We start from the raw sequence: 27,731 nt of genomic DNA on the forward strand, positions 1-27,731 counted from the left end.
TGTGAAACCACAATTTCTCTAAGAGAATTTTAAGCCTTTTCGCCAAAGGAACAACTCCTAAGTATATTTAGTGGAAGCCATCACTGTTACAGTAAGATAAAATTAAACAATGTTTGTTTGAAAGTACGGATAATATAGCCTATCAGTATCACCCTCAAGTGGTATTGGCATGACCTTCTGTTCATCCTTCATGAAGGTAAGCCAACGGCTACTTTTGTTGTTCACCATTTTTCTTTTCTCTCTTCCCGCCAATACATCACACTGCTCTTTGCTGTGAAATCTTAAAGCCAGGAAAGGGTAAAATGCTAATGGCAATGGGCCACAATAATCATTTAATTAGTAGCAAAAAGAAAAAGAAAAGGGAGGGCGGGTTTCAAGGTGTGCACAGCCCTGAATTTTCCTTCCAGCTCAACAGGTTGTTGCAGCTACTTGTTCAGTGAAATGTAGGTGGAGCTTTTTCCTTCAGCGCCTGTCTGGATCACAAAGCTGCTCGCTGTCTTTGTCTTTCTTCCTTTCTCTTTTTCACACACACGCATACACACACACACACTTTTCATAAACCTTTATTAAACTACTGTTTTTCCCAGGCTGCTGAAGCAAATAGTAGGAAGACTTTTTTGCTTATCTGTCAAACAACTAAAGAAGACCCAAACAAGATGGTTCAGTATGGTCTGGACTATACACGCTGCAGATGGATCATGCCTCTTCTTCTGGGCTTAGCAATGATCTTTGGTATCATTGCACTGGTTGGTTGGGGCTGGGTAAACTCAGAAACCCGACCGTTTATGCAACAAGGCTCGTTATGGAGATTATGTACTGAACGAGAAGAATGGGAATGCATATCGCTCATGGATTTTGGTAAGAATCACAGTGGTAAAGACTATGATCCAATGATCGTGATTAGTCTACTCAAGCTTTACATCATCTATCTATATCATCTATCATCCATCTATCTATCTATCTATCTATCTATCTATCTATCTATCTATCTATATCTATCTATCTATCATCTATCTATCATCATCTATCATCTTTTTCTTTCTCTCTCTCTCTCTCTCTCTCTCTCTCTCTCTCTCTCTCATCTATCTAATTTATCATCTCCTATTTGAAAGGAGAGCTTAGAGAAGTAAGTAATTACCTTTCATTGGTAAATATGTGCAATGTTTTCTTCTTATTCTGGACTTGAGTGCTTCTGCTCACTTTGACCAATATCTCCTAAACTTTTCTTCAAAATATAAATGTTCAGAAATTATTTTTAAGAATGAATTTTAGCAATTATGACAAGGAGTGATCTTGAAATGCTAGAATGAGGCAAAATCCAGTTACATAAATGAGTAATCTTCCCTCAGGCTTTCAAGGAGCGATTTTATATCCATGACAGTAGAACAAGTGCTGACAATATAAGCAAAGTTTGGTTAACAGCTTCCTTTTTATCTCCCCTGGACTTTCCACCATGACAAGAAATAGCTTTGGGTAGACATGGAGATGTCATCAGGCAGAGAATCCATAAAAGAAAGCATACTGTAAAGAATTGTTGTGTGGAACTGAGCTTTGCATATTCAGAAGAATCATGTGATAGAGCCTGTGTTGAACTGTGTGGGGAAAGCATAATATTAATGAATAGGAAGGAAATCTATTTGGACAAATGGTGTAATGTATATCAAAACCATCACTTTGGGTAATTTTCTGTTTAGCAAATCTATATCTACAGTAGAATAACTTTGGTCTACTCTAAGATGTCATTCCTCATCTCTTTCTTAAGATATGCCCGGGGATGAAGGCCTCCCTTAAGCATCTTCTTAATATGGACTCCCTGTTTCCCATATAACATCAATTTTGAAATCTATATGACTTCCTTCTGCTTCCTCTTGTGATTCACAAGAGATTATGTTGGGTTAATCAGCAATTGCAATAATTGTCAGGATGAAAAAAATGTTAAAATAGGAAGTGAAAATCTGGGTTGTGGGCTGGGTCAATTTATGAGCTGGTCATAATATGTAAAAATGCAAAACTACTAGTAAAAAGTAAGTGCTCACCATTTTGGTCAATTGACACACAGCACCACCCCTCCCTGGTGGATATGTTAATTCTTAGTGTTCTCCTGTCAAGTTTGGGAACTGATTTTAGGACTCAATGATCAAAATACTTCTGTTTCTTCCTCACCCTTTAAATAAGAAATGTGAATTTAGCTTTATAAGTATTCCTTTGTGGTTTGTATGTAATGTTTCAGCCATTCTTAAGCATGTACAGTTATATTAAATAAATGTGAAACTCTCTCTGCTAGGTGGTAAAAGATGGGGACGTTACTTTAAGGCTGTAATCTCTATACATACTGACCTGAAAGCAAAATTTAGAATTATGTTTTATGTTTTAAAATTCATTCTTTTCCCTGAGGAATTCTCAGCACTGCAGTTTGTTGTTGGTAAACTACAGCGCATTGCAAATCTGTGATTGGTAAACTACAGTGCCCAGAATTCTTTGAGGGAAAGAATGTGCTTTGAATGTGCTTTAAAGGTATAGTGTGTACATTATTCTGATACAGATTCTTCCATATTTTTGTTTGGCTTTGAGCCAAATGCCATTATACATCTGTGGGGAGCCTGTGGCCATGTTAGATGTTGTTGGACTTCCATGATCCCCAGCCAACATGGCCAATGGTCAAGCATGATGAGCGAGGTAGTCCAGCAACGCAGTACCACCATAAAAGATGGATGGAGAGTTAGATAAAGATCTCTGGGTTGCATCTTGTCTCCCTAGTCTTTTCTCCCCCAAAAGACTGCCTTTCCCCCATTCTCCTTCTTAGAACAATTGACCAGCATTGGCTGGGTGACAATATGAGAAAAACCTTGCAGAACCTGAGATGCTTTGCAGGCCTAAAGTTTCCAAATATGTTAGAAATAATTTCTATATTGTTTATTTTTCATTATTTTGTTCCAAAATAACACCAGCATTTTAATCAAGCTATGCAAATACACATATATGATACAGTAAGACTTCAATAGTATTTAGTCAATTAATTGGTTAGTTTAATAGACTAAAACCATTTTGATCAATTAAAAAGGTGCCCCTGATCAATTGGCTGGTATATTTTACATATTTCTATTTTGTGTGCATGTTTGTGTGTGTGTCTTAGCAAAACTGCAAACTGCAACTCCTATTTTTAAAAATACATTCTCTCTCAAGTGCTAGGGAATGGGGAATGCCTCTTGTAAGATTATGCCTGTTGGGACACCAACAATTCCCATAGAAAGTATAATAGATTGAGAGAGACAGAGAGAGTAAATTTCAGTTGACTGTGTTGTTCAATTTAAAAAGCCAGTGGGATCATTAAACAGCAGTAATGCAGTTCTATGTACCTATTTACCCACCTACTCTATACGCTCAGGCACATAATATAATGGGCATAACAGTTTGCCTCAAAAACTTTAAATACCTGAATTAAAATCAGTGTGTGTGTGTGTGTGTGTGTGTGTTTTAAATACTCATTTCAGTAGCAGATGTTCTGCAACATTACACATTGCTTTTCAAGTTTTTAAGATCCTGACTGATTTAGTATTGATTTCATCTACATGAAGGTATATGAAAATCCCAAGGCGACTCTTTAAAATATTTATTTATTCATTCATTCCCGACTGACACCCAAAGACTAGAGGCAGATGTGTACTCTGGATTGCTATCTCCCTGACACTTTGGGGTTATTCCTGCCTCCCCTATTCCCTTCAGCTTCTACACACAGTGTGTTAATGTGACAGGATATTATTATGGCTAAAGACATACAACAGTTCTTAAGACAACCAAGAGTCATTTGAGCCAAGCTTTGCTTGTCTGACAGTCACCTCTGGACAAATAAGTTTTTGAAACAATACCATAGCCTGGCAATCCAGCTTAACAGAGGGAAAAGTAGTTTGGAAGAAAAAAACTAGTATCTATCACCAGACTTATGTTAAAAGCCCAGTTCATACAAAAAGGGGAGGACACACATCATCTTTAACTGTTACATATACTCAGTGGTTTCCTGCCCCTGGGGGTACGCAGAGGTACGCACACCCCTAAACATTTTGTGAATCTAAATTTAGCCTCATTGAGGGGTAGTATTTCAATATGAGTAGGAAAATGAGAGTACCCGCAAACATTTTTTTTAGGAAAAAAAAGCACTGCATATACTTGTACGGCTATCTTGGAATAACAGAGAGCAAAATGCAGCTAACTTTTATTTTTCTTTTCAGCCTGGGGTAAGGCTGCAGCGGCCACTTTCTTTGTTGGATTTGTAATCATAGTGATCTGTTTTGCCCTGGCCATCATTGCATTTGCCATCCCGACACTTCGCTTCAACTTCATCAGAGGCATCGGAGGCCTGTGTTTTGTTGCGGGTAAGGCTGTGTTTTCAGTGCAAAGGGTGGATTCCTGGCTTTGGTCTGGAGAGAGTAGTTGCTTCTTTAGCTGCAGGGAAAGAGCAACAGACCTTCTTAAAGTGCACAGTGAATCAGGAGCGTCCTTTTGCATAGTTGCAGTGGGTGTGGTGGTGCAGAGTGGCATGAATTCACAAAGATGCAGCTCAGTAATAATTACAGAATCACATGACAAAATAGTTAACCATATATATATATATATATATATATATATATATATATATATATATAATGCCTTAGGAATTGATGCCTCCTAAACCAGGCATTTTACGTCTTTATCGCTTTATCATCACTGTCCTCATGGGTGGTCCGCTCCATAATCTCCAACCACCCAATCTTCTCTCTGCTACCTTCTTTAAGAGTAGGGATGGGGAATCTGGAACTCTCCATTTAAACTCCAGTTCCTATGAGCTGTAACTAGCCATTATTTTGGATGGGAATTCCAAACGTGGGATGCTGCCACAAGTAACAACAACAACAACGACAACAGCAACTTATTTATACCTTACCCATCTGGCTGGGTTTCCCCAGCCACTCTGGGCAGCTTCCAGCAAAATATTAAAATACAATAATTCATCAAATATTAAAAGCTTCCCTAAACAGGGCTGCCTTCAGATGTCTTCTCAAAGTCAGATAGTTGTTTATTTCCTTGATGAGAGGGTGTTCCACAGGGCGGGCACCACTACTGAGAAGGCCCTCTGCCTGGTTCTCTGTAACTTCACTTCTGGCAGTGAGGGAACCAGAAGAAGACCCTCGGTGCTGGACCTCAGTGTCCAGGCTGAATGATGGAGGTGGAGATGCTCCTTCAGGTATATTGGGCTGAAGCCATTTAGGGAAGCCCCTTTCTTGCATTGCCACCAACCAAATCTTAGACAGGGAAGAGGTTCTTACGGGAGGTTCCCATGGGAGGAGACTGCCTTTCAGATACCTCGGTTGCAAACCTTTTAGGGCTTTATAGAGAAGAACCACCATCTTGGACTGAACCTGGAAACGAATTGAAAGCAAGTGCAGTTGATATAAGAACAGCATAATATGGTCTGAATGCAGAACGAATGCAGAAATTTATTGGATGCTGTCTCTTGCACCAGCTGCAGTTTCTGAACACTCTTTTAGGGCAACCTTGTGTAGAGTGCATTGCACTAACTTGATCTTAATTCATGATGAGAAGGAATTATATTGTTTCTGTTTTCACCACCACTCATTTTTACTTAAAGTGTTTTTTCTTTCTTTCTCGCAGCTGTATTCTCTCTCATGGGCCTTGTCATCTACGCTGTAATGGTCTCAAAATATTTACGTGAAAATTACCCAGGAGGTATAAGGAATGAGCTCAGCTGGTCCTATGGCTTTGGGTGGACCATGTGTCTTATGGGTATAGGTATGGGATTCTTCCTTTGCTGCCTCCCCCTGTATGAAGATCATATTTTGGGAAATGTCAAACCTTATTATGCATAACTTCTAGGAAGAGCAACAGAGTCATGTTATTGATTTCCTAAACTTTTGCATGCCGGTTATGTGCAGACTAAAATATCCCTCAGCCTCCACCACCACCTTAGCTAAACATTGAAGCAGTAGAGGGGCTTAACAGCTTTTTAAAACACATTGAAAAATATGCCAAAGTGTTAAAAACAATACGTTATTCCCATTTTCCTTTTTGGTTTGATGTAGTCAGATTTTTAAATACACCTTTTTGGTTCCTAGGAAGAACCAAAAATTTTTACCTTTCCTGTTTAACGGTCAGGTTACAGTGTAATTGCCTTTCTGTGGCAGAGTAGACCAATCAAGCATTCACTAATCAACTGGTGTGATTGAAGACTTACATATTAAATCGTGCATACTTAAATGAATCTGATCTGTTACAATTGAAAGGGAATTTGGTTCCCATTGTGGTTGAGAACATTCCACATACATCCTTTTGTTTTAACCAGTGGATTTTTAATAATTTGTGGAAGAAGAAATTGTCAGTGGTAGCATTATTTAGTGAAGGTAACCTGGCAACTTAATGGAAATCCTAAGAATTGAAATACTGAAATGTTTGTTTTAGTTGCTTAATATGTTAATTGAAACTGGATGAGTTTTATCAGTTGATTCTCTGGCATCTACAGTCCTTCAGGTGTTCCTATATTGCAGGAAAAAAATTCCCTCATGAGGTATCCAAATTCTGCTGGTGTTTGCTACTCATGCCACCAGAAATGAAATTTTAAGCACATGAAAATATATTGAAATTCATTGATCTCCATTTCTGGAATTTCACCTGCCTACTTGTGTGTTGCGTATACGCTGTGTAAGCCATAATGGGAGAAATGGCTGCAGACAAAATGGCACGAGTTAATTCATGCTCTTTCATAAGACAGAAGCAAAGCTATGCAAGGTAACCATTTGCTAATATTCCTACCATGCTTTTGTATTAATCTCTTTTCGTTTATACATTTGCTTTATAATCACATAGCTATCCTCAGTGGTCAGTGCTTGGGGGTGGGGAGAAAGTGGCAAAAGTCCTTATGATGATATTTTCACTGAGGTAATTATTTTGTAATATATTTGTAATTCTGCACAACAATTGGTGAGAAGTAGCACAATCCCTCTTTATTATATAACTGGTGCTGCAGGGAGGAAAAGCCTAGTAGGTACTGAATTGGAAACTGCCTCACAAGGAACAGACCGTTTGATAGCTAGTTCCTTTATATCATGGATGCCTGCAGGAATTGTTCTTTTTTGGGGGAGAGGGGAGATGGAAAAAATAAAACCCACCCACCTGTTGATGCATTGTTACTGCTGTTTTCCCTTTCCCCCATCATTTATCCTGACCATCTTACAGGCTAATGCTATGCTTATTAAGCATGTATAGAATTGTAGCCTTAGATATTGTAAGATACTGGCAGATATTGTAAGATACTGGCAGGAACTATGTCACTACTAAGTTCTGTATATTATACAGTATAATGTGTTAGTTAAGTGTTAAACCAACTGTAATTGTGGTTTGAATAGTTGAATTCCAACCCAAGTACACTGTTCTGACATAATTTAACTGCATGTTAAAGTTTATATTGTATATTTAAAGCTGATTAATAAAAAGTTGCTGTCTCCCACTGTATGGTTAAAAAATGTGTTGGATTGATACGAAAATGCTTAAGGGCAGAGACCCACAACAGCTTAGGCATGTGGAAACGTTGCCTTTGAAGCCCATGAAATGGCACATTCATTTAAATATATGCTTTGGAGTTCTGCTAGATCAGAAATGCAGTTTGGAATCTATCCCTCCCAGTTCCATTAACATGAAGCAGCAGGTCCATGAAAAATTAGTGGCCCGTTGGCACCCACCTGGATCTTGTATCTGGATTGCCAAGCACACTATGAAAAGCATTACACAACACAACCTCTCTCGCTTCAAATGGCAGGTGGGGTTTTGACATTGGGCTGATTCCCCACCTCAGAAGCTCCTGTCCTACCTGCAAAAAGGTGTGTATAGTTTCATCAATGTGCATAGCACTTTACAAAGAAGAGATGTAGGAGGTCCTAGAAACATAGAATCATAGAGTTGGAAGAGACCACAAGGGCCATTGAGTCCAACCCCCTGCCAAGCAGGAAACACCATCAGAGCACTCCTGACATATGGTTGTCAAGCCTCTGCTTAAAGACCTCCAAAGAAGGAGACTCCACCACACTACTTGGAAGCAAATTCCACTGTCGAACAGCTCTTACTGTCAGGAAGTTCTTCCTAATGTTTAGGTGGAATCTTTTTTCTTGTAGTTTGGAACCATTGCTCCGTGTCCGCTTCTCTGGAGCAGCAGAAAACAACCTTTCTCCCTCCTCTATGTGACATCCTTTTATATATTTGAACATGGCTATCATATCACCCCTTAACCTCCTCTTCTCCAGGCTAAACATGCTCAGCTCCCTTAGCTGTTCCTCATAAGGCATCGTTTCCAGGCCTTTGACCATTTTGGTTGCCCTCCTCTGGACACGTTCCAGTTTGTCAGTGTCCTTCTTGAACTGTGGTGCCCAGAACTGGACACAGTACTCCAGGTGAGGTCTGACCAGAGCAGAATACAGTGGCACTTATCCTTATCCTGCTCCTTATCCTGAGGGTTCACAATCTAAAACCGGAAACACATGAAAACAACAGACAATAGTATGAACTTTTATGTCGAGATGTCCTTCAATAGTATGCTTCTTATTTATTTATTTGTAAAATATATATATATACTTAAGGCTGCATCCAATGTAGTGCTAAGTAACTCATTATTAGGATTTCTGCTTGCACAGCAGGAGTCATCCCCCCACTGCTTAACTTTAAATCTGTACTAGGGGTTCCTGTAACCCTCCAGAGCAGATTTAGGGAGAGCATGAGGCATGAACAGGTGAAGGAGAGGAGAAGTTCCATTTCACAAGTATAAAAATATTGCATCATTGCACAGCACACACACACACACACACACACACACACACACAGAGAGAGAGAGAGAGAGAGAGAGAGAGAGAGAATGATAGAATAATCCAAACCTGCAGATCACCCACTAACTATAAAAGAAATAAATGTCTTTAATTGTCTAAGTTAGCCTGGCAGGATAGAAATGTTATCAGCAAATATTTAAAAATTAATACAGTGGTACCTCGGGTTACATACGCTTCAGGCTACATACGCTTCAGGTTACAGACTCCGCTAACCCAGAAATAGTGCTTCAGGTTAAGAATTTTGCTTCAGGATGAGAACAGAAATTGTGCTCCGGCAGCGCGGCAGCAGGAAGAGGCCCCATTAGCTAAAGTGGTGTTTCAGGTTAAGAACAGTTTCAGGTTAAGTACGGACCTCCGGAACGAATTAACTACTTAACCCGAGGTACCACTGTACTGAATGTGTCTGCTGAATCTCTATTGGAAGGGCAGTCCACAAGTCTGGACCAATAGCACTGAAGCAGTTCCAGATATAGAGCCTTGTGAGCAGTTCCCCTGTACAGGGTGTTGAGCTGATGGGGCACAAAACTGAGAAGATCCATAACTGAAAAGATCCATTTTGGCCTCACACAGGGCACCATATAACCAAAGATTACCGAAGTCTGCCCCTGCACTGAAGGCCCCAATTTCTTGTCGACACCAGATAGCTTCACTAACTTGGAGGAAAACCAAAGATCTTTCAGTGATCAAACTGAGATATCAGGGTTCAGGTGGTCCCTAAGTTATCTCTGATCCAAGTTGTTCAGGGCTTTGCAAATTAATACTTGGCTCTTTTCTATGAGTACAGAAGGTTTTGTTTGTTTGTTTGTGCTTAAATGCAAGGAAATGGTCACAATTTTCTTTGCCCTTCAGCATGCTTTTAGTGACAGCACTGGAATGTTCATTTCGTCATTATTTTAGTGCAAATACATAATAGTTCAAAACCATAATTTGAGCACATCTAGTCATAATGAGGTGACAAATTACCTTCAGCCTTCAGAGTTTGCACATCCTTGCCTTAGAACGGATAAAGTGATGCTGAAAATTCAGGGAATGTTTCAGCATGCAGAGTGGATTTGGATTGCACACAAGTTCTGGCAAGGTGAGAGCTTTATATCTTAGAATTCTATATACTTTTCTAACAGAGATCCACAAAGTTTCTCCTAAGGAAGCAGAATGTGATGCCCTCCAGATGTTTCTGGAATACAACTCCCATTCATTCTTGACCTTGTTCATGCGGGGGGGGGGCTGATGGGAGCTGTAATTCAACAACATCTGGAGGGTACCATGTTGACTACCATGGGAGGGAAGTCAGGAAGTGGTGAGGGAACTTTCAGCTGGCTGTAGTTATGGAACAGCAATCAGTTAATTCACTGTGCTTAAACACAACAAGGACACAAAACACAAAAGGATGATGATGTCTGCCATGGTTTTAGAAGTATGGGATTGGAAACCTTATTTCAAGGAGGGCCCCAAGGAGGCTGAATTTTTGGACTTGTTCTTTTGCTTAGTAGATCCCCATCACAGTGTCTTGCACCTCTCTGTATGTGGCTGGGAATGTATTTGATTTGTCTCTTGGCTGGATTTAGTCCCATTCATGGAGTAGTAATATTTGTCTTGTCCACTAGTGAGTAAAGACTGGAAGCAGTATTCATGACTAGTTCATCAGTCCCTGTTTCCTTGTAGGCTAAGGCGAAATGAAACTCAAAAGGGTATTTTGCTGACTTCAAGATACTATAGATCTTTGAAAGAATGGTTAGTACAGCCTTTGAAGGAAGTTTGTAATGAAATACTAGAGGGGGAAAAGGCACCAGAGTCGTGGAAAGAAGCCTATATTACACTTATACCGAAAACAGAATTGGAGAAGACACAGCTTAAGAACTACCGCCCCATTTCTTTGCTCAATGTGGATTACAAAATTTTTGCTGAAATTATGGTTAAGAGATTAAAAAAGGTTTTGGTAGAAGAAATCCATAAAGATCAAGCAGGCTTTCTCCCGGGGAGACATTTGTCAGATAACACAAGGAATATAATTAATATTTTAGAAAAATTACAAGTGAATATCAATACTAAAGCAGTTTTGATATTTGTGGACGCAGAGAAAGCCTTTGATAATATTTCTTGGAGTTTCATGAAGAAAAACCTACAGGGAATGGGGGTAGGCCAAGGTTTTGAAAACGGTATAGGTGCAATTTATTCAGAACAAAAAGCTAAGTTAATTGTGAACAATGTAGTAACAGAAGAGTTTAAGATTGAGAAAGGAACACGACAGGGTTGCCCAATCTCTCCATTGCTTTTTATATCGGTCCTGGAGGTTTTGCTTAATATTATTAGAAAGGACCAATTGGTTAAAGGCATACAACTCGGAGCCAAACAGTATAAACTGAAAGCTTTTGCCGATGATTTAGTTTTGACATTACAGGAGCCAGAATCCAGCACTAAAAGAGTATTGCAATTAATTCAAGAATTTGGTCAGGTTGCGGGTTTTAAGTTGAACAAGCTGAAAACTAAGGTGTTGGAGAAAAATTTAACAGTGATTGAGAAAGAGAGGTTTCAGAAGGAGACGGGTCTAACATTGGTTAAGAAAGTGAAATACTTGGGGGTTAATATGACTGCTAAGAATGTGAATTTATTTAAAGATAACTATGAAAAATGTTGGATCGAAGTGAAAAAAGATCTAAAAATATGGTCAAATTTGAAGTTATCATTGCTAGGCCGAATTGCTGTGATAAAGATGAATGTATTGCCAAGGATGTTATATTTGTTTCAAACACTGCAAATTTTGGACAAGATGGACTGTTTCAAGAAATGGCAGAGAGATATCTCGAGATTTGTCTGGCAGGGCAAGAAACCTCGAATAAAATTTAAGATTTTAACTGATGCTAAAGAAAGAGGTGGATTTGCCCTGCCAGACTTGAAGCTTTATTATGAATCAGCCACTTTTCGCTGGCTAAGAGAATGTCTGCTTCTTGAAAACATGGACATTTTGGATTTAGAAGGTTTCAATAATGTGTTTGGATGGCATGCATATTTGTGGTATGACAAGGTCAAAGCACACAAAGCGTTTAAAAACCATATTGTCAGGAAAGCACTGTTTAATGTTTGGATAAAATATAAGGACTTGCTTGAAAGCAAAACGCCAAGGTGGTTGTCACCAATGGAAGCTAAGGCTCTGAAAAAACTCAATATGGAGGCAAATTGGCTGAAATATTGGGAAATTTTGGAGCAAGAAGGAGACAGATTAAAACTGCAGAGTTTTGACAAACTAAAAAATAAAGTATGAGATTGGCTTCATTATTATCAAATAATGGAGGCTTATAATTTGGACAAGAAAATTGGTTTTCAGGTGGAAAAATCAAAATTGGAAACAGAATTGTTAGATCCTAAAACTAAGAATTTGTCAAGAATGTATAACTTGCTGTTGAAATGGAACACTCAGGATGAAATGGTTAAATCTTTTATGATCAAATGGGCACAAGATGTTGGACATAATATTATGATGGCTGACGGGGAACAGTTATGGACCACAGGTATGAAGTTTACGGCATGTAATGCCTTAAGAGAGAATATTATGAAAATGATATACAGGTGGTACATGACACCAGTCAAGCTTGCAAAAATCTACTATTTGCCCGATAATAAATGTTGGAAATGTAAAGAGGTTGAAGGTACATTCTTCCACCTTTGGTGGACGTGCCCAAAGATTAAGACCTTCTGGGAGATGATCTATAATGAAATGAAAAAGGTATTTAAATATACCTTCCAGAAGAAACCAGAGGCCTTTCTCTTGGGCATGGTCGGCCAATTGGTGCGAAAGGAGGATAGAACTTTTTTTATGTATGCTACAACAGCAGCAAGAATACTCATCGCAAAGTATTGGAAGACACAAGATCTACCCACCGAGGAAGAATGGCAGATGAAGGTGATGGAGTACATGGAATTGGCTGAGATGACTGGCAGAATCCGGGACCAAGGAGAAGAGTTGGAGGAAGAAGATTGGAAAAAATTCAAAGTTTATCTTCAAAAATATTGTAAACTTAAGGATTGTTAGGAGGATGTTAGGAAAAGGAAATTATGCGGTTTTAGTAGAAATGACATAAAGGATTAAGTTAAAATGAGTTGATGAAAGAGAGAATGTAAAATTATAGTATATTAAGACAAATTATTAAGATAAAAATAAGGTTGGAAGGATTTGCTGAAATAACAAATTGAATTAGAATACAAAAATGGGAGGCGTGAGGAGGTCAAGGAAATAAGTAAATGTAAGTAAGTGATGTACAGGTTTGACTTGTTTTTTTATCTTTTATCTTTTTTTGTTTTCTGGCTTTTGATGATGTTTTTTCTTTTTATATATGTATTGTTCTTACTTTTTCTCTTTTTCTGTAATCTTTAAAATCTTAATAAAAATTTATTTGAAAAAACAAAACAAAAGGGTATTTTGCCAGAAACTTCAGAGACACGACAATTTCCACTCATCATCATGCACTGATAGGACATCATAGTCAGTCTTGGAGCTTTCTGGAGTATCTAGCAAAGGCTAAAATGAATCTGGAGTTTGATTGTTTGGGAAAACCTTTAGACATGCAACGGAAAACAATCAGAGAGAATAGAGATACCCATTTTTAGGCTGTAAATGTTGCATTCTGACTATTACTATTTACTAAAATATTGCCTTCCAAAACTGGATGACTGGGGATGTGGCGTCTCTTTTCAGTCTGTCAAGGAATTTAATGGTATATCTCCTATCTCAGCATCTCTCTCCTCCTGCCTTCAAATTCCACAGCCACTTGACTTGCAAGAGGTAAGGCCAGGCCCAGCTCTCAGAGTCAAACCCTATTGCTGTGTTATGGTGGTGGTGTCTGTAGCTATGAATAAAATGTCTCCAGGGTGATACAGTGAGTGGGGAATATTTATGATGCAAACCATCCTGTGATCTTTGGATGAAGGATGATAGATAAATGTAACAAATAACAATAATTATAATCTCTCACTTTTTCACCCTAATGGTCATTTCCCTGCACTTCCATGGTGTGAGGTAAAGATGTGGCTATTCTGGGTCTCCATACCTGTGTGGCCCATTACTTGCAAGCATATTGGTGGTAGGAGAAATGGCCTGTAAAAAGATTCCACAGTGCTTTGTTCTTCCCTTGTCCAAACCACTTCACCTCTGACTCACAAGCTTCTGGGCTGGGCTGGGAGTTTCCTCCCAGCACTGGCCAACCCCACTGAGCCAACCCTGTATCACCTGTGGTGACTGTCTCCCTATGGTATGGTAACCTCTACCTGTCAGGAGAGACTGTCCCAGAGCCATTAGTAGTTCTGATGAGCACCTCACTCTGCACCCTCAGCCCACATTAAATATTCCTGGGCTTGGACACAGATATAAAATACAGTTCCCGTTTCTTGCATTACATACTCATAAACACACACACAAGTTTTATCGCAGCCTTTTGTGTTTATTTCATTTAGCTTCACAACAATATCTGAAACCGATTTGGGTGTGACAGAGCGACTTGGTCCAAATTCACACTGGGCCTGAGGGGGGAGTTCTTTACTTATGGGACTTCTGCAAAATTAAAATGTTATGAAACCAAGAAAGATGGAAGCAGCTGAAAAGGCACCATGAGGCAGAATAGATCTGTTCTTTAGCTGAAGTTTTTTGTTTTTTTTTAAGAGTAGACCTTTTGACTATGTGGTAGTGATGATGATGATGATAATATAAATTAAAAAGGGACCAGGCTTCAATCTTGAATAGGGTTTTTAATGTGAGCAGATGGAAATGGAAATGATGTGATAATACGCCTAGACTTGTGTTTCTTCTCTCCCACAGACACTCCCCAGGTGTGTCTCTTACTCATCCAAAACCTGAGCCAAATGAAACACAAGCATTCTGTACTCATACCACAAGTTAACTGTTTTGTGAAAGATTCAGTGTATTCAGCAGGAGACAGATAGCATGAGATCAATTTACTTCTTGTCACATCACTAAAAAGACTCACGTTCAGTCTCATTATTATTTTTAATCAGCCAGTGTTTCCTAATATATGAATGAGGAAAATGCAGAAACTCCTGTCCTCTTGGCTTGTCACATCTCCTAGGCTCCACTGTCTCTGCTCCTTCTCCCTCTTCTAACTTAACAACTTCCACTTACGGTATATTTGTTTCTGACAAATGTGGTGAAAGGGTGTATGGGGGGGGGGGAGAGAGATGGCACTGGAGACAAATATGGCAGGCTCGCGTGTCCTGAGCTTTCTATCATCTCAAACCTATATCAGAAATAGACCTGGTTGGCTATGGCTAAAAAGCTGGACTTCGTAGCATCAGTAACAAAATAATGATAAAAGAAAATCGAAAGAGATAGGAAGAGTTGGGGTGGTGGAATGTTATGAAAAGAGAGAGAAACATAGGGTTTGTGGATTGGTGTTTAGGATAAGGGAGCGGCTCACCATGGATAATATTTAGCCCAAGTTCTCTACCATTTGTATTGTAGCATGTTGTCAAATATTAGAAATAGTGTCACTATCCAACTGACTTGTATACATGCACACATATTTTAGAATTTAGTGTTTTCTTATGAAAGGTTCCAGACTTTGAGGAAGCCAGGGTGTTCTGTTTCTTCTTTTAAAAAGGCTTTCAGAACACTGAAAACCTGAATCAGCAGAAATCTTCCCCATGACAATTTCAGACCTCTGTTGAAACTTGTTTTGCGCCTTTGCCTTGAGCGGAGGTTGGATGAAGCCACACCTCACTGGATGAGACTCTCAATAAACAACGCCTTTGTACCAAGAAGCTGTTCTCCTGAAATCCCTGGAGGGCATTTAGACAAATGCTAGGGAAGCCATTCCAGCTTGGAAATCAAAGTTACACAGCTATTTCCCATGGCAGAGCTGCAGTGGTGTTTTGAAGCCTCATAATTGCGTTTAGGAACTCCACCTTCTTGCCCTGGTTTTCATTTGCCAGGCCGACTTTCCCAACTGGTTTTGACAAACCCGTGCCGCAAACATTTCAAGGGAGTCAAAGACTTCCATTTTGTGGAACTTAATAAACTGAATTGCATTATAAAGAGACTTGATGTCCTTTCCAAGCTATCTATCTAATTTTGTTTTAAGTTTAATCAAGATATGATGGGGGGGCATGGAGGGATAGCAAGTAAGAGAAAGGGTAGAAGTAGGATGTAGTTTGCTGTGCTAAACACATCACTCTGAAGGGTAGACTTGACAGGCATTCCCAAGCACTCAGGGACCTCAGCTGCAGAGTCCACCATGGCTGATTGGCACATTTCATTGCCCATTTCCAATGCCATGCATTACACTAGTGTGGCTGCAGTAAAACACATTATGCACATTGGTTGTGAAGAAGCTATCTTTCGTGAGTACTGCTACAGCTGATGTACTTGCTCTAGAGCAGGGGTGGCCAATGTGACACTCTCCAGATGTTGTGGACTACAACTTCCATCATCTCTGACCATTGGTCATGCAGGCTGGGCTAAAAAGGGTACAGCATTGACTACCTCTGCTCTAAAGCCCAGTTCCAATCACCATCTCCATCTCCATGTCCCTTGTCCAGCAATTGACCCTTAGGGACAACAAATGGGGTGGGAAACATTGTCTCAACATCTAGGTGGCATATGCCTTCCTATGGCCCCATCTTGTCCCTGGTGGTCAGATGCCACTGGTAGATGCTTAGGTGGACGACTTCTTGAGGGTTGGGTGTGATTATATTCTAACCTTACAGCAATTCCCTTGATAATATAAAATAATTATGAAATTATGAGATTTGGTTAATATACAATAGCCCAATTGAAATTTAAAAGACCTGCCTTCTCTTGGTTAGAAGTGCAATGACTAGGAGAGGTGTGGTGCAGAGGAATAGGACCTCAAATGGACACTGGCCCAAACCACATTGCATATGGCAATACTGTGGTACCTTGGGTTAAGAACTTAATTTGTTCCGGAGGTCTGTTCTTAACCTGAAACTGTTCTTAACCTGAGGTACCACTTTAGCTAATGGGGCTTCCCGCTGCCGCCGCACGATTTCTGTTCTCATCCTGAAGCAAAGTTCTTAACCCGAGGTACTATTTCTGGGTTAGCGGAGTCTGTAACCTGAAGCGTCTGTAACCTGAGGTACCACTGTACAGGTCCAACTGCTTCAGCTCTCAATCTTGAAGCCAGTGCAGATGATACAGTGACTCATGGTATTGCAGGCATGCCCCCACATGCATTGAGACAAGCTCTTTTGGAGCGCAGAGAAGGCAGAAGGCAGGTGTGAGGCTGCTGAGCTCAGAATGTCACCTAAGGACCCAAGAGGCCAAGACTTCAGGGATGCATTGCATAGCTGCTGGGAAACCTCATATTCTCTACGTGCACCAAACCGAGACAGCCATTTGCCAATTATGACTATGTATACTGTAATCTAGAAGAACTGTGAATCATAATATCTTTAAAGTGCTTTGAAGATGCAAACAGGGTAGCATTAAATTGTAGCTGGTCACCAAAGGCGATGGAGGCAGATGGTTTCCCAGATGCCATCAGATCACCTTATTAAGAACCACCCACCTCCCTCTAGGCAACTGCCAACAAGAGTCCAAAGAAATGCTAGCATGGTAAAGACGCCCACAATGACACTGAACAGGAAATTGCAAAAGAGGAAGAAGAGAAACTGTGCTAGTTTGTAGTAACAGTAAGAAAATGGGGTGGGGAGAGATTGAGCTTTTTGGCTGCATAGAGTCAACCCACTTCACTTAATGGAGGATGGGCTGGAAAGTTTGGCAATTTATATACAGTAGCAAAGAAACAGCATCTTTCCTCTAGTCGCACAGCACAGACCGTGGTTGGCTGTTGGCTGGCAGCTCCTATGATATGAAACAGATATAGAGCTGAGAAGGAGAGATGCTTTTGCTTTGATGAATGAGCACCACAGTCATGCAGGGCAAGTCGCTGGGTGTTGCCTTAGGACCTGCAAGACAGGCAGAACCAAAAGAGCTTTATTTTCACACTCAAGAGGAAAGTCATACAACAAGAAAGACTGCCTTACATACAACAAAGGTCTCGGAGTACACTGTGAATGCAGAGAACATCTGAGCACAGGAAATTGCCTTGTACCGAGTCAGACCATTGGTCTGTCTGGCTCAGTACTGTCTACACTGATTAGCAATGGCTCTCCTGGGTTACAGAATGGGGACATTCCCAGAAGTTCTGTCATTTGGAGGAATGTAAGACACATAGCATTTGTGAATGTGAATCTAAAAAAAGAAGAAAGCATCTTACAATGCTTAGGAATGAGACCCATGTTCAAAACCCTACTTAGCCACGTAACTCACTGGGTTACTTTGGGCCAGTAACTGCTTCTCAGCCTACCTCATAGGGTTGTTGTGGGGATTAAATAAGGAAGGGGAGAACCATGTACATCTCAGTGAGTTCCTTGGAGAAAGGGGTAGGATTTGAATGCAACAAATAAATAAGGCCACCAGTGACAACTACCCATGAAAGTTATACTCCCTTTAGTAATAACTGTGTACCTCTGAGTACCAGCTGAGGTGGATCATTAGCAGGAGAGTGCTGCTGTGTTCATGTCCTGCTTGTGGGATTCCCAATGATGGGCCAGTGAATTCTGGAGTAGACCGGCCTTTGATCTGACCCAGCAGAGCTGATTTGCATGCTTTCCTCCTGAACCTGGAGCAAATTCAGAGCATGTTAATTACAGCTGCCTGCAAAGCAAAGAAAACATCTGATTGGCCTATCTGAAAGTCAGCTTGCTTTTCAGAATGTGACACCAGTGGCTGTGGTATTTAAAACACACCCATGCTTTTTTAAAAAAAAATGTTGTTGAAAATGGATGTGGCCACAAGATAAAGAAGCAGTCATATGATTCCTTTTCCCACACATCTAGCTGTGAAACCCTTGTAAAGCACTAGGAGAGTCAGGGGACATGTATATCAGGTCTGGCTAGTTTGTGTAGAGTTAACAATATGGCTCACTATTTTTTTATTATGGTTGAATTGCTGTAGCTGCAATTCTGCACATAGTTCTGCTGTTAAGTAGAGTTTCTCGGCTTAGCTTCTGTTCGTCAAACACTTTCTGCTGGCTGCTAAAGAACCATTTCTGTTTCAGCTTGCAAATTATGTTCTATAATTTGTCTGGCCCTTCCCTTATTCTCTCTGTTTGCTGTCTGTCTAATTTACTTAGAGATTCAAAGGCAATGTGTGGAGATTCTTACCTTCCATGTGAATATTTCACATACCCAGCGCAAATTGGAGATGCAGCTGTAGCAATCCAAATATTTAGGAGAAGACAGCTTTTGAGTTATATCCCTCCCCCCCTTTTGGCTTCACAAAAGGCACAATTATCCTATATTATTTTTCTCCATTGAAATACAAGGTGTGGGAGAAAGGAAAGCAAAAGCCCCCCCCCCCCCCAGAAAAAGAAGAAAACTGGGAATGCTCACAGGTAACTTGATAATGAATATCTGCACAGTCCTTGGATGATATAGGGTGCTTTTGAGGTCCTACACTATTGTTGTTATTACAGAAAAACATAGGTCAGGCAGCAGTTCTTTTCAGATAATCATCTCTTTGACTCCTATGTTTAATGTGCCTTTTTTTTTTTTTGGTTACACTAAATGCAGGAGCTAAAGAGTTGATTATCTGAAAAGGAATCAGATATAGCAGGCATGTCCAACTCCCAAGAGGCTGTGATCTACTCCCAGTATAAAAAAACTGGTAGTGATCTACCCATTGACATTGGAGGGAGGAGGAGCGTGTGTGGGGTGAGTGGATTGCCCAGAGTCGTTGAGCTTTCTTTGGGGAGGATTGCACAAAGATTTTTTAGCTTTTTCCTTGTAACTTTTTGTACATGATAAGGATCCCACAATCTACCAGGATCATCCAGGGATTCAACCTGTAGATCACGATCTACTGGTTGGACATCCCTGAGATATAGAATAAACCGGGATGCGGGTGGTGCTGTGGTCTAAACCACCGAGCCTCTTGGGCTTGCCGATCAGAAGGTCAGCAGTTTGAATCACTGCAACAGGGTGAGCTCCTGTTGCTCTGTCCCAGCTCCTGCCAACCTAGCAGTTCCAAAGTACACCATTGCAAGTAGATAAATAAGTACCACTGCAGCAGGAAGGTAAACAGTGTTTCTGTCCACTCTGGTTTCTATCACGGTCTTCTGTGGATGACTGCCCATTTTTGGGGAATGTAGATGGGGGTAGAGGGTGTTTTACTCTTCCTCGGCTTCCCCATCAAAATAGTCTATAAGATCCAAAGGCCTCCCGTTCCCTCAACTTATCCCAGACAAGGGAGAAAAACTATGCCAGCCCTGGAGCTGGTGTAGTAATTCCTCCCCCCCCCCCGAAAGCAAAATAAAGGGGAATAAAAGGGGAACAACACAAGCCAACTTTCTGCTCTGGGGGTACAAACCTGGCAGGATCAAGGCAGTGATGGTTCCGCTGACACAGACTCCTCGTCTGTTATAATAAAATAACAGTGGATGACAACCAAACATAAATTGCCTTGCAGAAATAACATCATTTATTTCAGCAACTATGTCTCACTACTTTTGCACCAGACCAGAATGACATACGGTTGTGTCTGCACTGAGAAAAGCACTCGCTCACACCCTCCTGGAAGAATATAACACATGCAGTAATGAAACTCCAGTATTTTAAAATGTTCTTTATATTTGCTCTCTTTTTGTGATGCCACACTGATAATCTTTCTCTATTCTATTTTATTCTATTATTTTTTTAATTGGAAACTATATGAACAGGTGGGAACTACATCAAAATATTGCCATGTGGAGTGCTTGCACCATTCAAGCCTGGCTGGAACCTTGCCCTGTTCTAGAACACTGCATTCCATTAACCCTCTACCCTGGGTGTCTGTTTCCTTCTCTCTCAGCAACAATTGCTAAATATTCCATGGTCACTGGGCATGCTCAGTCCTCACTGGGCATTTTGGTCCCCTTGCCCAAAGATTTGTTTTGCACTTTGTACACTTCTCAGTTCCCCCAAGCTGGCTGATTGCTCCCTCTTGTCTTTGGATGGTGCCTGTGGCTGCATAAGAACAGAGGATACAGTATTCAAAGGGTGTTCTGTTGAAAGATTGCCAGGGAAGGAGGGCGGGGCAGAGACTCCATATATATTGTAGAAGACAAAAGATTCTTTGAGAAACTGGTTCTGTGTCAGCAGCTAGTCAGCTATTGAAAGCCACACCAAATGCTGCTTATTATTTCAAGAAGAAAGTTCATGTTCTCGAAGCTGCCACTCCTGGTTCTGCAATGAAGAATTTCCCACAAAATTGCTAGACATGATATAGGAAATACCGAACACCCAAAAATCCCCATTCTGTCTCTCTGGTCCAACATCAGGTTCATACCTTCACACCTATCTTCCAGATGAATTGATTTTATGGTGTGTGACATGGAATCCCAATGAATGATTGCCCCCCCGCCCCCCACCTCCACGTCTCCAACCTGTGCTGGTACTGGAGAGTACCCAGGTGAGTGGAGCAGGGTCAGATCTGGTCCACCCAGCTGGGAGGGTATGTTGGCATGGCTACCAAGACTTCGTGGCATAGATTTGCTTATCTCCTAGGGTGCATGGCTACCTCGTCACAAAATACTTCTTCTACCCTTGATCCTGCCAATGGTGGCCCTGAATGCCTGGCCCACCCCATCCTTCTCTTGGACCCAAGTAGTGATTCAAAAATACAAGCAGTAACAATAACAGCAGCAGCAGCAGCAGTAATAATACTCGTGCTGCTGGTGTAAAGTGCAATACCACAAAAACTCAAAAACACAGTCGAAAATGCAGGAATATTAAAATACTGCAATAATAGTGCAAAGCATTCACATCGTTCTTAAAAGATATGATGGGGTCAGGGAAAAAGTTAATAACAGGATTATTGAATTACGGTATTCTATGCTTTTCAGCTCCCTTTGCTTGAGAATGCTAAACTGTATGACCTACACCCAACACCCAAAATTGGACTCTGTGGCTGAAGATTATTATGATGCCTGTGCTCATTGTTAGGCACACATATGCCACCTGGAGGAGATTTATTACAAAGATTATGACGCGAAGCAATATTGAATGCAGTAATGGATGAAATGGGTGGGTGGGGGAAATACAATGGAGGGTGTTTTCTGAACAAGTATTTGACAAAACCTTTATGCATTTGGAATACTGGAGGCTGACACCCCTGCTTACTGCATTTGCCACCCCTGCCCCTGAAGTGGGAGGCACTTCAGAAAGCAGCCTGGCAAGCACCTCCCACCTCCTAGGATGTTTGCCACCAGCACTGCTTCCTTGCCTGCCTGCTGCCACCACACTAGAATTGCTGTGGTGGCCTATTGGCAGCCACACAAACTGTAGCAAGACGACAGACTTACAAGATTATTATATAGTAAGATATTGTGTTCAGATGAAACTCATAACTTACTATATTGGCTGCATACATAGGTAAAGGGTAAAGGTACCCCTGCCCGTATGGGCCAGTCTTGACAGACTCTGGGGTTGTGCGCCCATCTCACTTAAGAGGCCAGGGGCCAGCGCTGTCCGGAGACACTTCCGGGTCACGTGGCCAGCGTGACATCGCTGCTCTGGCGAGCCAGAGCCGCACACGGAAACGCCGTTTACCTTCCCGCTGGTAAGCGGTCCCTATTTATCTACTTGCACCCGGAGGTGCTTTCGAACTGCTAGGTTGGCAGGCGCTGGGACCGAGCAGCGGGAGCGCACCCCGCCGCAGGGATTCGAACCGCCGACCTTTCGATCGGCAAGTCCTAGGCGCTGAGGCTTTAACCCACAGCGCCACCTGCGTCCCTGGCTGCATACATACATACAAGACCTTTAAAGCACATTCAAAGCACAGCCCACCCACAAATAATTATGGGAATTATAGTTTGCCCCTCGCAGACCTACAATTCCCAGCAACCTTGGCAAATTACAGTTCCCAGGAATATGTGCTCTGAATGTGCTTTAAAGGTCTGGTGTGCATGGAAGGCATTGTCTTAATCTTAGTCACACTGCCTATATCCCTTGCAGCATATTTACTTGAGCAGTTTTGATGTAGGCAATACAACTGCCCTCACCAACACCACCAACCTCAAAAACCACTCAAAACAACTGATCTAGAAAGACTTGCGTATGTGTATACCCAGCACCTGCGTGAAGGCTCTTTTCTTCTACCATCAGCTGAGGAGGAAGCTGATCAGGTGAGGTGAGAGTGGACAGACCAGCTGGGTCCAGAAGCATCCATTTAGCTGTTTTCTCAGGCAGTGAAAAACTTAAGACTGACCCTGTGATAGAAAGACCTACTATCATTGCTCAAAAATTGGCACTAGTGTTCTGGGGCTTAGGAACATGCCTACTGTGTCAGACCATTGGTCCATCTACATCAATATTATTTCTATAAACTGGCAGGGGATTTACAGAGTTTTAAACACATCTGAAGATGCCCTGGCTTGTGCCTGATACTTTAACATGCAAAAGACGAGCTCTGCCACTGAACTACAGCTTTTCCCCATGCAAAGTTGACTGCATCCTTCTCTAGAACCTTAGAAAAGAATGCCACGTGAGACTGTACAATAACAGTTGAAAGTGTGATGATGTGAGGGCACCTTTCCCGCAGTCTCTTAAAAAGAAAACATATTTTGAACAATCTCTGTTTGGAGATCCATGAAAATCAAAGCATCTTCCAGGAATGGCTGTTCTATCTGGAAGTGAATTTGGCACCTGGAGTTAGAATGTTTATAGGCAATTGGGGGGAGGTGTATAGAAGGTGAAATATATTCGGAGTCGAGTGTGGATTTCAAGCTCTTTATTCAGCTCATAGTAGTGAGGAATGAATGCTCCCCCAAAATATCTGCATTTTATACATTATTTACACAATGGGCCGCACAGGATTGGCTAATTCTGGGATTCTCCTGTAGGCCAATCAGGTTGCAGATTTACTTCCACCTGGAGCTGGATTGGGTGGTTCCTGTGTACCAATCATACTGCTGCATTGTTCTAGGACCAATCAGACTGCTGCATTCTGGACCCTATTGTTCTAGGACCAATCAGCCTGCTGCATTCTGAATCCTATTGTTCTAGGACCAATCAGACTGCTGCCTTTTGGATCCTATTCAACTCAGTACATAACAGAAGGTGTGTGCAAACCCACAAAATCATATTGGGAATCTGCCAGTACAGTTTCTATTAACTGATGGTGGCACAACTCTTTTGGATAAGAGGCTCCTCTGCTCTGACTTTCCATTGGATTCCGTACAACAGCATGGAATCTCCCTGCATCGCTGGGGGAAGGTAGGAAAATCCAGGTCATGCGGTAGAACTGGTCCTCCTGACCAGTTGGTCATCTGGAGAACCCCTAAATGATGGGGAAAGTCAAAAAATGAGTCTGAAAAACCGTGGAATAAAATGACAGAAGAAGTGGAATAAATGTGGGGAATGCTGTGTGACTCCTAAACAAGAAAGAAGTACCAAAACGACACACAACGTAAGTGAAACTGATCCCTCTCACTTCCATCAGTCCCAGGAAGTTCAGAGCCACCCCCTCCCCCATGATTTTCTAAGAGATGCCTCTTTCCCTGTCCAAGCTGTGCTTTAAACTGCTCAAGATCCACCTGTTTAAGCACAAGTAAGGAGACATATATTAGATGCTTTGGATGCCATTACTGTTTATTAGAAAAAGTAGGGCACAAAGAAATCATTTTAAGACCAGTAGATGGACCTGTGCAGAATACAGAATGGAAGCAGTGAGATAGGATGAATGGGACAGAAAAAAAGGGGGATACTTGGGCCCAGTTCTCATTGTTACCTGTTCTGCGTCCTTGTGAATAAATCACTCGGATTCTAAACTGCATGGGGTTTATGTATGTAAGAAGGGCAGAGCCTCAGACCTGTGATAAGACCATTGTAACTTCATCAACAGAATATCTAATGTCCATCTCACTTTACACTGGGAGCCACTGTAGTCTAAAATGATCCAGTTTAGGGATGTATTTTATGCGAGATTCTCATTCTTGTGACCCAGGTTTGATTCCTGGGCGGCGCAAAAAACATTTTAAGTGCTGCCTGGTTAGTTCAGTTGGTTAGATCATGGTGCTGATAATGCCAAGGTTGCAGGCCTAATCTCCAGCTGCATATTCCTGCAATGCAGGGGGTTGGACTAGATGATCCTCAGGGTCTCTTCCAACTCTACTATTCTATGATTCTACTACATAAATAGAACCAATAAAAAAATGTGTAGGACTGTAAGCTTTTTGGAACAGGGACTTACCCCATTATGCGCTGGAGAGCATCATGCACATTAATGACACTATATATATATATACTTGACACCATGCAACAATTATAACAGTAATCTACGTATTTATTTACTGTCCCAATAAACTTTCTAAATTGGTTTATGTAAACTCAATTGTACACTAGATGGCAGTGATCGGCTAAGAAAGAAAACGGCAAAATGCACCAGGTAAAGGATGGCGTCATCTTCCTTGTCCTAAATGTCTTTGTGTCATATTTTATCCAAACAGAAGGTGGATGGGACTGGAAAGAAAGCACTAGTGTTGACATGAATTTTAAGAAAAGTTTGTAGAATGGAGAAGGAATAAAGTTGCCGTCCTCTCCCCACCCCCGCTCAGAAATTCAGCTAGGGAAGCTTTTCCTATCACCGTATTTGCATAGCTAAAAAGACTCTGTCTTCTGGATTTACACTTGTCCTGCAGCTACTACTACAGACACAGCAGCAAGGCCGGGGGAAAGAAAGTAGACAAACCTAGGAAGAACCTAACATATAAACTGCGGCTGCGATCAAATTTTCATGAAATCTCCAAGACAGCACAGCACAGCCATTCATGTGTTCTTGGTGCTGGTGTTTCAGCTACATTTGGAGACAGCTGGAATATTTGATCCAACCTTTGCCAACCTGGTGACAGGTTGTTTTGGATGTTGCCCAGATATTTTAAACTCTAACTCTCATTAGCTGGAAAATGTAGTGGGTGGGGCATGGGGAGGTGGGAAAGAGTGAAAACAGCCTTGCAGATTGTATTAATTTGTGGGGAATTTAAAGACATTTCAAATTGTCTTTCTAAAAAAGCCTGTGGATTCAGCCATCTCCTCCTGCCCCCTCCCTCCCCAAAACTGACCTGCTGTCTTTTTTTTTTTTTTTTAAGAATTTCAAAGGATTTCCCAAGACCACATTATGCTGGAGACGTGGTCAGGACAACACAGGACAACACTGAAACATATTTTATACAGTGTTCTATACTTACTAAATTTTGGGAGAAACTGCTGGATTGTATAACTATGACTGTTCAGAAAAAACCTAAAATTTTCAGCAGAGACTATTGTTCTGAACTATATACCTACTATATGGAAGTTAACAACTGAACAACAAAAATGGATTTTACGCGCTCAAATGGTAGCCAAGAGGCTGATCTTGATGAACTGGGAAAGTAAAGACATTATCTCCTTTAATCAGTAGATTGATAATATGATAACACTTGCAACCTACGAACGGACTGCTTACAGATGTAGACTCTGCTTGGATAAATATGACAATATTTGGAACGAATTCATACAAAATGTAGCAGGCTATTAATAGTTACATTAGTATCAGGCTAATACTATCAAATTTATAAAAGAATGTATGGGTTCAGGTATTTTTGTATTTATTCATATAATGGGTTTACACATTTCACACATTTCACAACTTTACACAGTTGTGTGTTTGGTTCTTTGTTCTTTTCTTCCTTTTTGTATCACTTTACTGCTTTATATTTGAAAAATGTTCAATAAAGCATCAAATAAAAAAAGAAAAGAAATTTGACCCCCCCCCACAAAAAATGGTATTTTATTATGAAGGTTTTGATAATATGCATGTAGAAAGTCTTACACGAGGGATTGGGCACACATAAGAACTCCTCTAAATTTGGAGTCATTTTTCGCATACAATACTCTTCTGCTAAATTGGGAACAGCCTTTCCATGAGTAAGAGAGGCTTTCAACTAGCGGAAGAGCACCTTTAAAACCACTCTCTGTTGTTACTGTACTCATGACTCCTCCAATAAATGTGGTTTCCAGGAACCTACGTTTTGGGACAATTCACCAGGAAGTTCCCTTCACAGATCCCATGGCACCAGACAGGGACTTTGCAAGGCCATTATGCCATTTTTCTTTTGTTTCCGTGGGGTTTCCCCTTGGAGTACTGCCAGGTCAACTGTTTACTTTTGCTATTTTTCCCATTGTCACCATCATTACGTTTAATGGCAATAGAATGCCAAGACGTCATTCACAGCAGAGTGTGAGAAACCTGTGACTTGAAGCCAAATTTTTAGGACTTCAAGGGAAATGGGCCCCTAGCGTAAAGGCAATTGCCCTGTGATAACTATCAGAGCCAGACAAATCAGGGTACATTTAAGATGATGTAAACTGGAAGTCACAACATTGCTCTGGTGTTCTAGGGAAATTTCTTGGCATTGTAGTGATTTTGTTTTTAATAACATTTTGTCCTTTTATTGCTGTCTGCCAGTAAACTCCAGGAAAGTCCAATACTAGAAATGAACTGGCATGCTGAGACATTTCACCGAACTTCCCATTGCTAATAAGGCAAGTGACCCAATGAAAATATTTCTACCCACTGTCACTTTGTGAGGAAAAGAAGCAAAGAGTCTGGAGGGGTTTTGCATACATCTTAGTGCAAGGCTAAGTCATCTGTGTTCTGAAAAGGCAGGGTGCTCATCTGCTTCCTGAGGGGAACTTTCAGGAAATCCTTTCATTTCTCAGTCCTCACATTGGCAGTCCAATGAGCTTAGAGTCTTAGACTATGCAAGCATTTATATTCTAAACCTGTGAAGCGCTTTCTGCTAGGTATTGGAACCTGGGCTTAGCAAC

At 41.0% G+C, this 27,731-nt stretch overlaps 1 protein-coding gene and 1 long non-coding RNA gene across 5 annotated transcripts; both read left to right on the forward strand.

The window, feature by feature from the left end:
• Window positions 1-407: 407 nt before the first annotated feature.
• LOC307213220 (p53 apoptosis effector related to PMP-22-like) lies at window positions 408-7,495 on the forward strand. Its single transcript, XM_079970985.1, has 3 exons — window positions 408-858; window positions 4,227-4,370; window positions 5,647-7,495. Exons 1-3 carry the CDS (start codon window positions 657-659, stop codon window positions 5,859-5,861), a joined length of 561 nt encoding a protein of 186 aa, XP_079827111.1. The 5' UTR covers window positions 408-656; the 3' UTR covers window positions 5,862-7,495.
• Window positions 7,496-18,730: 11,235 nt separating this feature from the next.
• Window positions 18,731-24,767, forward strand: LOC307213380. Of its 4 annotated transcripts, XR_013837492.1 has the most exons (5): window positions 18,731-18,775; window positions 19,022-19,282; window positions 20,606-22,311; window positions 22,692-23,616; window positions 23,985-24,767. It is a non-coding gene; the product is annotated as an uncharacterized lncRNA (long non-coding RNA). The 4 variants fall into 4 exon arrangements; XR_013837493.1 differs by having other exon boundaries at window positions 18,735-19,282; XR_013837494.1 differs by having other exon boundaries at window positions 18,741-19,282; window positions 21,770-22,311.
• Window positions 24,768-27,731: the final 2,964 nt, after the last annotated feature.

This window comes from Podarcis cretensis (assembly GCF_951804945.1).
Source record: "Podarcis cretensis genome assembly, chromosome: 3".
In the NCBI taxonomy this organism is placed as follows: Eukaryota; Metazoa; Chordata; class Lepidosauria; order Squamata; family Lacertidae; genus Podarcis; species Podarcis cretensis.